This window comes from Amborella trichopoda, chromosome 13 (assembly GCF_054954075.1).
Source record: "Amborella trichopoda isolate Santa Cruz 75 chromosome 13, AtrichopodaSantaCruz75HAP2 v2.0, whole genome shotgun sequence".
Lineage (NCBI taxonomy): Eukaryota > Viridiplantae > Streptophyta > Magnoliopsida > Amborellales > Amborellaceae > Amborella > Amborella trichopoda.
The window spans coordinates 14283668-14296471 of record NC_142348.1 but is presented as its reverse complement, the minus strand read 5'-3'; the positions used below and the strand labels follow the sequence as shown (position 1 = coordinate 14296471).

Below are 12804 nucleotides of genomic sequence, written 5' to 3'. Positions count from 1 at the left end.
AGCTGACGGCTAAAAAGATCCATGACCAGCAAAAAAGGATAAGGAGATAGAGGATCCCCTTGCCTCAAACTTCGCTTACTTTTAAAAAAACCTCTGGGTGAGCCATTCCTCAGAACAGAGAAAGAAGTAGTGGACATACATTAGTTAACCCAGGAAATAAATAGCTCAAGAAAACCCGAAGCATGCATCCTACCCACTATAAAGTCCCAGGAAACTCTGTCATAGGCACTGCTCAAATCGATTTGCGGACACATTTTAGGTCGATCAGAGTTCTTATGACAAAGAGACATAAGTTCGTTTGCCATGAGAATATTATCAGTAATAAGCCTACCTTTCAAAAAAGCGGCCTGCCTAGGGTCAATAAAATCAGCAAGAACAACTCGTAGGCGATTAGAGATTATTTTGCTGATGGTTTTGTATAAAACATTACACAACACTATAGGTCGAAAATCTTTCATCACCCTAGGAGCATCTACTTTAGGAATCAGACAAATAAAGGTAGAATTGATTTGCTTGAACAGCTTACCCTTAGTGAAGAAATCTTTAAGGGTCAGAAAAAGATCATTTTTAATGACTTCCCATCGAAACTTGTAGAAATCCACTGAAAAGCCATCTGGTCCTGGAGCACTTTCATTTTTCATATCCCAAATACATGCTTTAATTTCCTCCATAGATACTGCGTCCACTAATTTGTCCTTTTGAGAAGGATTGAGATGGAAAGGCGGCAAGTCCTGATCAACCATGTGAAGGTCAACATTGCTTTCTTGAGCCAGTAAGTCTTTGAAATAGCCAATCATATGATTTTCAATATCATTCTCAGTAGACAAGAGATTTCCATTCTGATCTTTCAAAGAGATAATTCTATCAGACCTCCTTCTGTCCACGGTTGATAAGTGAAAATATTTGGTATTGGAGTCCCCCTCTTTTAACCAGTTTTGTCTTGATTTTTGCCTCCGGAATCTTTCTTCATTGGCCAGAAGAGTTTGCAATTTCTGTGTATATTCCTTTTCCTGAGACAAGAGAGTCTCATTAGAAGGATCCATGTGTAGACTATCATGCAAAGATGATAGTTGGCGACGAAGTATAGCAATGGATTCCCCAACAAAGCCAAACACCTCATTATTCCATAGCCGTAAGTTAGCCGTAAGTTTAGCCACAAAACGGTACATGGGAGTACCCCCCACTTGGCCTCGCCACGAATTACAGATAACATCTAGAAAACCTTCATGCTGCTCCCTCATAGAAAAATACTTAAAAGGTTTGGGCCCAACGGGATCCAGATCAGAAGTAGAAACGAGTAAGGGACAGTGATCTGAGGTACCTTTAGGGAGTAACTGGACTTTAGAGTCAGGGAAGGCCAAAATCCAATCAGTAGTAGTTGAAGCTCGGTCCTACCTTCTTCGAATGCATCTTCTGCTCAACTGGTTATTAGACCAGGAGAACCATCCTCTGACTAAACCAAGATCAGCAAGAGCACAATCCGTCATTACTTGTGCAAAATCGCCCGAGTCTGATGGTAGAGAACTACTCCCCCCCACTGATTCTGAGGGATCCAGTAGCGTATTAAAATCCCCCAGTTCCAGCCAGGGAAGAGCAATAGTTGCTCCTAAGGTCCTCATAGGATCCCATAGCAAGGCCCTTTGCGATACATAATTAGAGGCATACACTCCTGAAATCACTAAAATATTACCATTACAAATACGGGTCACCTCCACAGTAATCATTTAATCATTGCCCTCAATCAGTTTGATTGAGTAAATTAGAGGGTTCCAAAGGACTAAAATTCTGGATCTCCCCTCAATCTCATTAGCAATAAAGTTATTATAGAAATCCAACTTTTTAAATCGAATATGACTTAGCTCCACTGGAAGTTTAGTTTCCAATAAGAAAATAAGACCAAGATTATGTTGACCTTTTAATATCTGATATTCTGCTCTGGCCCTGAACGCCCTTAACATCCCAAGCAGCAATAGACATAAATAAAATCAAAGGTTTGGACGTTTGGTAAGTGGACCCTTACTTTCAGGAGCTGTATGAGCACGCTGAGCTTTATGGGGTAACCCCATCTTGTCATCAATAGAAGCTGGAATAAGTCCTTTTGTATTACCTGTACCTGATGAAAAATGACCCCTCTTGTTACCAGAAGCTACCAAAGAAACTTTTAATTGCGACCTAGTTCGAGCTTGAGGAAGCTTCTCACTATTCGCATAATTCCGCACTCGTTTACTAGAAACATCCACCTTATCGGCTATGAACATGGGGTTATGACCACCAACAATATTCCCCATGCCATCCTCCCGCGTGCCCCCCTGTGGCCCAATCACATGAGCAGGGGTTTTCAGATCCTTAACAAGTAAGTGATCCAACAGGTTGTCTATATCATACTCCCCATCATTCGCGATGACGGCAGTGACGTTAACCTGCTTGGAACTGTGCTCACATATCTTCTTAGAGGCCTGTTGGTCCAGAGACAATAGTGAGGAGTCGCCATCCTCAACAGGTGTCGTTCCAGTCACTAGCGATAGAGCCGCGACTTCTTCTAACACACCACCAGTATTAACAACATGAGTCATAGCTGTCAACTCATACTCCTGTTGCGTATCCGAATCGCCTAACGGAATGTAAATGTCAACTAAATTTGGCTCAGAAGAGCTAACTGCCTGCTCAATAAGAGACCCCCCGTTATCCTCATGTACATTGGCTAGAATTGTAAAAGCATTAGAAATATCCTTCGGATCCACTCTATTGTTAGCAAGAGAGACAACAACATCATTCTTCTCTGACAAAAAGGGAAGGGTTGAAGCAGCCACAGTGCTTTCCTTCCTCTTCCATTTGTAAACTAACTGTTGTCTCCCTTTGACTACCTTCCAACCTTCTTCCCTTGAAGGTAATTTTACAGAAGTATCACCATTGGAACAATTGTTGCACTAGCCTTGATGGAAGCCTTTGCACTTAAGCCTGCTCGACATAATATGGGCTTGTGGCCCGCCCTCCGACACGTGGAACAAATCGAGGGTATGAACTCATAGACTATCTCTTGCCTATACTGCTTCCCAAAAAAATCCAGCCAAACTTCAGTCGAACAAATGGTATCTAGATCCAATGCAACACACACCCTTGGCTGGGCCCTTGATCTAAGTTTTGTCGGTTTGTCCATGAAGATGGGTTTTACAACACTGGAGGCAATACAGAAAAGAATTTCTGGTTCCCAATAAACCAATGGTAACCTTGGCAATTTGATCCAGACTATGCAATAGTAATTATGTTATTTTCTTTTGCTTAGGATTGTTGTTCACAGGAGCTCAAATTATTCTAATTCAATCTGGCAAAACCTTTTGGACCGTTGCTGAATTTGTCACAATATGGATTTTAGGATTTTACCATTCCCATTAGTTCATTGAAACTTGCTAACTTTATTAATAGACTTTCATACCTAGTGGTTTCCAAGGATGGCAAATTTTATGATAAAAGGTCATGATCAGCTTCACGTTGCATCGTTAGCATGCCAAAGCTGTAGTCTGTGGTATCTTTAACCTGCTGTATGCTGCAAATTGCATAGCTTGTTGGATCCATAACCATTTTCAAAGGTGAATTGGACCAAAATGCAAGCTGACACTATTAGTTAGCATGCTGATAATAGGCTTTTATTTATTTGTTTTTAATTTTTAATGCTTAAACTTTAAGGGGTCACTGTGCTCTAAAACGTTTTTGAAGGATCATTATGAAAATGGACTGTAGAAAAAAGTAGAATCAGGGGTAATTTGTTCATCATAAAATTTTATGCATATATTATCATGAATGTCAGGGAATAATTTATTTTCCTACTTTGCAATAGGAAATAAGTTTTGTCCATGTGTCGTAATAAATTTTAAGAACTAAACTTTTTCCATATATCATCATAACATCTAAGAAGCATTTTGTTTTCCTAATTTGCAATTGGGAATAAGATTTCATTTTTACGCCAAAAATTTTGTTATCTAATTTGTTCTAGGGAGTGTAGGCTTAAATGAATTAATGAGGTTTAATTTCTATGTAGGCAGCAGGTGACATCAGCCAGTACAGTAACGGGAGAGAAAGCACCGTTTGGGGCATTTCTCTAATGGTTGGTTATCTTGGGTAAGTAAACAGCATATATTCCCCTTGCGGATTTGCAACTAAATATCAGGTTCCTTTGATTATATTTGTGGGAGTTGTTTATTAGAAGAAGTCTAGGAACTTATAAGTGCAAATTAATTAATTGATTTACTTATTTGCTGGACAAGTGGTAAATCGACAATTAAATTCATATAAACCACTATTTTTTGTTGCACTTTATCAAGACACAATGTGTAATGCAGAGATATCCTCCTAAAGATGAAAGCAACTATGTTTTACAAGTGTTGCTTTTGTGCACCCACACGCACATTTGGGCATATCTGAAAAGAGAGAAGACCAAAATGCCCCTCAAGTAAGTTCTATAAAATTATGAAAAAATACAGGGGGGTATATTTGTATGATATCTCCAGTGGGTGAATTGGGATTCCACCTTGATGTGCTTTTATCTGTGTTGTGAGGTTTATACGCATGGATGTTGGGCAATCATTTCATATTCATTGAAGAAGTGGTCTTAGTACTCATTTGGAAGTCTGCATTTCATCTTTTGGGTATGATGAACTTAGATGCTTATTCTGTTTGGCTATAGCATTAGTAATCATATTAACATTAAATATTGATGATATAGCCTAAATGCATGATACTTTATAAAGTCTGTTCAAAGATCATGTTTTTGCTGTCTAATTTTCGTATGTGAATGGTATGCTCTCAGAAATTCTTCTCTATTTTATTCCTATAGCATTCTGTTAACGGGAAGCTTTCTTCTAAATCTCAACATCAAATCTGTTTTATTGTGCCAAATGTATAGGATTTATGGGATGTATCAAGTCCCATTGTTTTTCTGCGGTTTCATCATGTCAACTGTGTTTCCCCTTTTGCTCATCGTTGCATTATTGGATTATTAATTTTGGCATAGTATGCAAACTTAATCATGTCGTGAAGGGCCTGATGGAAACTCAAATGGAGTCTCATGTGAGAGTGTACTCGTCCCGAGACCCTTAAGACTTAAACCCTGTGTTCCGTTTCTTTTCCATATGGACTCACATTTCAAGATCCCTCAAAGACTGGAATCTCCTACTCGAAGACTCACATTTCTAGATCCCTCTGTGCTTATCCCCAAATCCCCTTATGTGTTGTCCTCCATGAATGTGACACTTGTATTGAGGAATGTGTCATCTATATCAAGGAATTTGAAAGTCCATGCCTCCCTACTGGAGATGGTGGAGGCCACGAGGATTGTGCTTCATCCGCAGTTCTTCTTGTTGAACAAACTCATGGGCCCAACTTGAGTTGGGATCTATCTCTGATTAATTGCCTTGATTCGAATGACGGTTCCATTTTGAGATGAATACATTGGAGGGAACTTTGTTGTGGCTTCAATAGGTGACAAGATGAGGAAAACTAGACTTAGGTGGGCAGTCCATGTGCAACGTAGATCCAATACAACATTGGTTAGGAAGTGTGATTTTGGTTCAAGTGGATGGCTCTAAAAGGGTAAAAGGAAGGCTCCAAGGACATGGATGGAAGTAGTGATAAACAATATAGCTAGTTATGGTCTTATTGAGGCTATGACCCTCAATATAGCAAAATAACATAATGATTCGTGTAGCCCAAGTAGTTGGGATAAGGCTCTGATGATAATGACGATGATCTCGGTTCTTAAACATTATTTTTTTTTTTGAGAAAAGGTTGACTTCCTTCAGCATCTCTTTGCTGATTATTTAATCCTTAGGGTATGCTAAATACCAAGGAATAACATTATATGCTTCCATTGAGCACATTTTACATTTTCTCCCCTAGGTGAAACCCTATCTAAGAGTAATTTTGGACTCAAAGTGGATACACATTCTAAAGCTCTCCAGAGAAATTCATACGTTAGGATTCAACATAGAATGTTCATTTTTTGGATGGCTAGATCTAGGTTCAAAAAATCAAAATCTTTTTTTTTTTGTTTTGTTGAAATTACTCATCTGGTGTTTCTCGGACGATTCACAAAATTTCATATCAAATAAATCCTACTAAGTAGGTATTTAGCCTGAGGTAGCACGTTTTACATGCCCAAAATGGAAATTTGGTAACACTATTTAGTTTTTTTATGCTATTACAAATTTCTTTATTTCCTATTTTTCTACATATCATCATCCTAGTTTTAGTTGTCTTTGAAATTTTTATTGCCAGTTGGGTCAACCTGGTTTTGTCATGGATGGTTTGGCATGGAAAGCACAAACTTAGGCTCTCCAAAGATAATTTTCTCCTTTGTATGATTGGTTTCCAACATCAGAAATTCATCCTCTATGGGTGGTGGTTTCCAGAAAATATTCATCAGTTTTTTATTATGGGACCTTGCTCCTCCTCATCCATGATTTAATGGGACTATATATGTTACCATTTACTTTTTGTAAAGGAGGTCACAATCATTCTTAGCTATTGCATGTGATATTCAATGGATTAAAGTATGTCACAATATTCGAAAAACTTTATTTTGGACATTGTGCCTAGTCATTGACACATTTCCAACCACCCAATTTTACATATAATAGTCAATAGTAGTTGTGATCTCCTTGTATGTATACATTTCCTGATTGAATTGCTAATTCAGTTTTTTATTTGTTTTGAAGTTAGGAATCATCGGCTTCTTACCTTGGTTTTCTTATGTTCCACAGGTTTGATGGCTTCACAAGCACATTTCAGGACAAGTTATTTAAGGGATACAATATGGAGATCTACAATCAAATATTCTACACAACCATGTGCTCATGTGTTATTAGCTTGAATGGTAAGTCCAGTCGGTCCTTTATCATTCCAACTGTTTATTTCAGTTGACTCTAGTTTAGTAGGAAAATGCGATGTCATCTACTGACTGTATCGACATCTTGTAATTAAAGAGTTGCTTGTGCTCTTTTCCTAGTTTTTAACTTGTGATTTTCTCCATGCTTTGTTTGCAGGTCTTATATTTCAAGGACATCTTCTTCAAGCTATAGATTTCGTATTCCACCACCAAGATTGCTTCTTTGATATTGTGTTTCTCTCTACTGTAAGTCCTGTTATTGTTGCTGTATGAGGACTGATATATTGGAGTCTTGTTTTGGGTTTTCATACCATAGTGTAACATTTTTGGGTATTTTTACCTGTTCCCAAAATCAATAGGTTTGCAAGTTTCAGGCATTATGGCTATAAGTTTGTTTGAAATTGTAAATATATGTCTGCTGAGATTATTGACTTCAAAATTTTAACAAACTTTTAAATATGATGTCAATTTTCAAAATTCAGATCACAAAGTGTCCAAATCCCAGGAAATTTGTCTGTCAGTTAATTTATGTCAAGAAATGCCAGTTAATTTAATAGATTTTTTTATCTACTCTCACAACCTTAGCTGTGAATAATTGATGTTGATATCATAAAAGCTCCAAAACAATTGCATGCTTCAAATGAAAAGTTAGACAAGCAGAACAAATAATACATGTGGGTCTGAAATTAATCACATATCTCGTTAAAAAATACCATTCACATATTAACTTGTCCCTCTGGAATCAGTTCTGGCCCAATTTATAACATTCTTGATAGGAACCTCTATCGTCATTGGGTGTGACTTCTGAGAATCAGAGATTTGTTAGCTTATGTTTATTAGCGAGCACTACAAGTAACACATCAAGTAATACCCGCTCTGGATAGGAACCTCTATCCTCTCTGGATGTGAATGCTGAGAAATAGAGATTTGTTACCTGATGTTTATTAGCGAGCACTATAAGTAACACATGAAGTAATACCAAATTTGATGTTTAACTTTTCATTATGCATGTGCATCACCCCATACCAAATTTGATGTTTTACTTTTCATTATGCATGTGCATCATCCCATGCTATAGTGGATCACAACATAAGATTCATCATGACATCACATATCATTGTCATTTAAATTATCAAAGAAAAAGTGTCATTATCTACTACTAATGGTTTACCTATCAATTCCAAAGCCATTTGTAGTTGTCGTTGGCTCTAATTTGACAAATTGGGTATTATTTCAACCTTTATCGGTTATGACAATCCATTCATGTTCTGGTATTATAAGAACAAATATAATAGTGTTCTTGTCATGATGTATCTCATTATGATGAGGACCGCTGCTCCATGATCTGTGTTTCTTTTAATGGTCCATATGTGTTGTATTACATTTGAAGGGAGGAATTCATTCGCATATACTTACATTATTTTTAATTGACCTTTAGTTTTAGAAGGATGACTTTGGTTCAATTTTGCAGGTGGCAACAATCAGTCAGTTCTTCATTTCCTACACAATTCGGATACTTGGGGCGCTAACTTTTGCCACCATAATGACAACAAGACAGGTCTGATAAATGAATCACCCATTCTAGTCTTTGTTTTTTGCTTTGATATTATTAAAACTCGGGTTCCTAACAATTACATAAAACCAAAACAATGCTATTTCTGCTTCAAAATGCAGTTGGTGAGCATCCTCCTGTCATGCATGTGGTTCGGGCACCCACTAAGTGGGAAGCAATGGACTGGAGCAGTAAACCTCTCTCTCTCTCTCTCTCTCTCTCTCTCTCTCCCCCCTTGCTATCTTTGATGCTACTCTTCTAGGAAAGATCTTTAACATGGTAAAAAATTTGACAGGTTATCATGTTTGGCTCTCTTTATGCAAAAAGTTATATGAGAAATTGGACCGAAAAGCCTGCACGAGTGGTAGACCCCATGCAACAAGAGGACATGGAGATGTGAATCGAAAAGTAAGAGATCAGGAAGATTAAATGCCATTCTTATCGGTTAAGAGATAATTTTTTGGAATGACAGAGGAAGAGTATGAATGTAAATGTCGCTCAAGATTAATAAAGGAACCAGAAATTTCAATTCAAAAAAGTTGGGCCCCTTGGCTCTAATCGCCACCCTATTTTAAAGTGTGGGTGAGCCAACTTTGCAGCATGAATCCATATTCTTTTTATTCCCCATTCAATTTCTAGCTATCAAAAAGCCAATTTTGTTCTCTCTGCTAATACTGCCATTTGACTCTCTCTTTCTCTCTCTCATACACACACACAGACTTGCACATAGATTTTCTGTTGTTGAAGCATAACATATGTTGAAAATAACCCAAATTCTGTACCGAGCAGTTTCTTTTTGTTAGGGATGGTATCAGTTAGTTTCTGCATTTGAGTCAATTGTGGCTATACATGACTTGATTAGTAGATGGGAAGCGATGTCTTTCTTTCATTGATAGTAATCAAGGCAAACTCAGTCAAAGCTGTATATTAATCCCACTGTACACCATTGTGCATGGCATCTGATACACCAAAGATCCATTTGTGGCAAGATTGACAATGGTACCATTCTGCATGGCAACTATGCTTTTGCTTAACATATATTGGAAAAAGGTTTCACCATCCGATAAATATCATCGACTGTGACATGGTCTCAGCGCATCTGCACCATCCATTTTTATTGCCCTACATCTACATGCATTTGTAGCCGCACGTCAAAAACTGACCCTTACTCATTACTCTTGTTCTTCTGTGTTGATAATCAACACAAGGTTTGGCCTCCTATTTCGAGAATGTGTCTGCCTTGGTTTTCAAGGGATTTAGAATCAGAAACACATCCCAAATCAGTGATACCGGATCCATGAATTTGGAGCACCAAAAGCAGTGGTAAAAAAAAACGTCCAAAATAAGCTTATCCGAAGTTCAATTTTCATTTTTTCACTCTTTTTTTCCTTGTTCATGATCAGTGGTTTAAAAAATGAATTGGTGCCCTAGATCGAGGAACCTAAAAATCCATCAGAATCAGTGAATCGGTGATCCGGATTGGGAATCGTCCGAAACCGATCGGATTAAGCCCTAAAAAATCCAAAAAAATTATTATTAAAATTCTTTATAAATATTGTTTTTAAGGAATCCAATAAGAAATGGGGATATTATATTATTAATTTTCATTTTTTTATCAATATGCAAATATTGAGATGTTTTTCCTGTAATAATTTATGTTAACCATTAAATTTGCATCATACAAAAGAAAAATCATAGAATTATCATAGATGAAGTATATAATCATATATGGACTACAATAAATAATAGATTAAATCGATGAAAAAATGGCCACCAAAATCACGAATTAGTGGAAAACCCTAATCCGTTAAAATAAAACCTAAATTATTACAACCAAACTTATTATAATTCAAAATTATTACAACCTAACTAACTATAATACTATATACTGAAATTAAAATTGTTGGTTTACATTTTATAGTTATTTTATTATACAAATAATAACAAATTCAAAATATCTTATAATATCATCTAATTTAAAATATATTATTGACAACGGTAAGAAAAATTAGTACATCACATAATTTATAATGTAAATAAATTAAAATAAATAAAATAAAAGATTTGATCATCAATGTATGTATAAATAAATTCTAAAGTGGTATGAGTTAGTGTTAATTTTCTCTCTTAAAATATCTTCTAAACTAATATTTTTTAATATTCAATAAACTAGAATTAGTTTTTTTTTTTTTTCCTATCCTATGAGCTAGTACTAATTTTTAATTTCAATTAACTAGTTAATTAATTATTAGTCATATAATGAAATAAACCCGTGAGATAATTACCTAATAGAGTTTTAAAAATATTAGAAAAAACTTCCATATAATTTAAAAATAATTTAGTATATATAAAAATAATATATTGACATAAATTTAACATAATCATATTTAAGTTATTAACATAAACAAACAACAATTTCATATAATTATGTTAATTATTACATAGAATGTTATTTTTGTAATTATATGTAATTAAAGGTTATATGTATTTTATATTTGTTTATATATATATATAATTAATCTTAAAAAGAATTATAGACTATTTCATTTGATAGATGTCATTGTATAAGAGAGAAATCTGTTTATAAAATATTTAATTTATACACCATTATACATATGAGAGAGAGAGCTATTTATAAAGCATGTAATTTACTTTACGATGCGGGTTGTATAAAGCCTAGGCTCTAAACAATCAAATTAGAGCATACCTTCAAATAGTATCAAGAAATGCAGTTTCAATATTGAAAATCTTTTTGATAGCCTTAAATATATTTTTATATTTATTTAAAACGTTTAAAGCTTCCAAAATAGTGTAGATCGACAGATCTATGAAAATCTTGAAAATTGACGGTCAAAATATACATTACAAAATGCACTATTTCCAAAACTTGAAATCCATTTTTTTCTCACATCCATGCTTCTTGATGTCGAGATGATCAATTTGAAGATATTTGGACATCAAAACAACCTCTTCTAGTGAAATTTTTGAGGTAGGTTCAAATTTGTTATAAACTTTTCCCTTTACTTTATAGTGTGTAATTTATTTTATACATATAAAGTATGTAATTTACTTTATATATTATATATATGTGAGAGAGAGAGAGCTATTTATAAAGTATGTAATTTACTTTATACATATACACCATTATACACCATTATACATATGAGAGAGAGTGCACCAATACCTTATTTGCAAGCAGAATGTTTGATGGGAACTATCCCACATCAAAGTTTTAGAGAAGATTTGATTGGTACAAATTGTTTGTGGTGGCTGCTTGTTAATGTGTGTGTGTCAGCATGTGTGACATGTGTACCTCATGTTGAGATCCTATGAGTGTGAGTAACGTGTTATGAACCCTATAGGCAACAAATATGCCCCCAACTTTTTAAAAAAATCCAAAGCTTACCCTTACCAGTTGAAATTGTGACTCACCTTTTTAAAAAATTCCAAAGCTTACCCTTACCGGTTGAAATCGTGACTCGCCGAGTACCAAAGCTTACCCTTACCGGTTGAAATCGCGACTCGCCAAGTTATCGCTACAAATATCCAGTTCGCCTCAGCTTACCCTTACTGATTGAAATCGCGATTAAAAAATACCAAAGCTTACCTTTACCTGTTGAAGTTGAAATCACGACTCGCCTTTTTAAAAAATTTCAGAGCTTACCCTTACCGGTTGAAATCGTGACTCGCCGAGTTATCGATTGAAATCGCAACTTGTTGAATTATCGCTACAAATGCCCGGTTTGCCTTAGCTTACCCTTACTGGTTGAAATCGCTATAAAAAAATACCAGAGCTTACGCTTACCGATTGAAATCGCGACTCGCCTTTTTAAAAAATTCCAAAACTTTTTAAAAAATTCCAAATCTTACCCTTACCAGTTGAAATCGCGAGTCGCCTTTTTAATAAATTCCAGAGCTTACCCTTACCGGTTGAAACCAATTCCAGAACTTTTTAAAAAATTCCAGAGCTTACCCTTACCGATTGAAATCGTGACTCGCCGAGTTATCGCGACAAATCACCAGTTCACCTCAGCTTACCCTTATCAGTTGAAATCGCTATTAAAAAATTCCAAAGCTTATCCTTACCAATTGAAATCACGACTCGCCTTTTTAAAAAATTCTAGAGCTTACCCTTACTGGTTGAAATCGCGACTCATCGAGTTATCGTTACAAATCGCCGGTTTGTCTCATCTTACCTTACTGGTTGAAATCGCGACTCCGTGGTGGAAATCGCGACTCGCCTTTTTAAAAAAATCTAGAGCTTACCCTTACTGGTTGAAATCGCGACCCACCGAGATATCGCTACAAATCGCTAGCTTTGCAAATCACCGGTTCGCCTCAGCTTACCCTTACTGGTTGAAATCATGACTCC

General features: G+C 35.9%; 1 protein-coding gene across 16 annotated transcripts in view; it reads left to right on the top strand.

The window, feature by feature from the left end:
* Positions 1 to 9104, top strand: part of LOC18428064 (UDP-galactose/UDP-glucose transporter 5) — a 44405-nt gene extending 35301 nt beyond the window's left edge. For 4 of the 16 annotated variants that reach the window (XM_088855088.1, XM_088855086.1, XM_088855092.1 and 1 more), the window contains 6 exons: positions 4041 to 4116; positions 6756 to 6868; positions 7038 to 7126; positions 8352 to 8438; positions 8555 to 8623; positions 8728 to 9104. In XM_088855088.1, coding sequence (XP_088711214.1) covers positions 4041 to 4116; positions 6756 to 6868; positions 7038 to 7126; positions 8352 to 8438; positions 8555 to 8623; positions 8728 to 8832 — 539 coding nt within the window. In that variant the 3' untranslated portion in view covers positions 8833 to 9104. Of the gene's footprint in view, positions 1 to 4036; positions 4117 to 4337; positions 4448 to 4553; positions 4644 to 6755; positions 6869 to 7037; positions 7127 to 8351; positions 8439 to 8554; positions 8624 to 8727 lie in introns of those variants that run through there. The other 12 variants (XM_088855090.1, XM_088855089.1, XM_088855085.1 and 9 more) reach the window with 6 other exon arrangements.
* The last annotated feature ends 3700 nt before the right edge of the window (positions 9105 to 12804 follow it).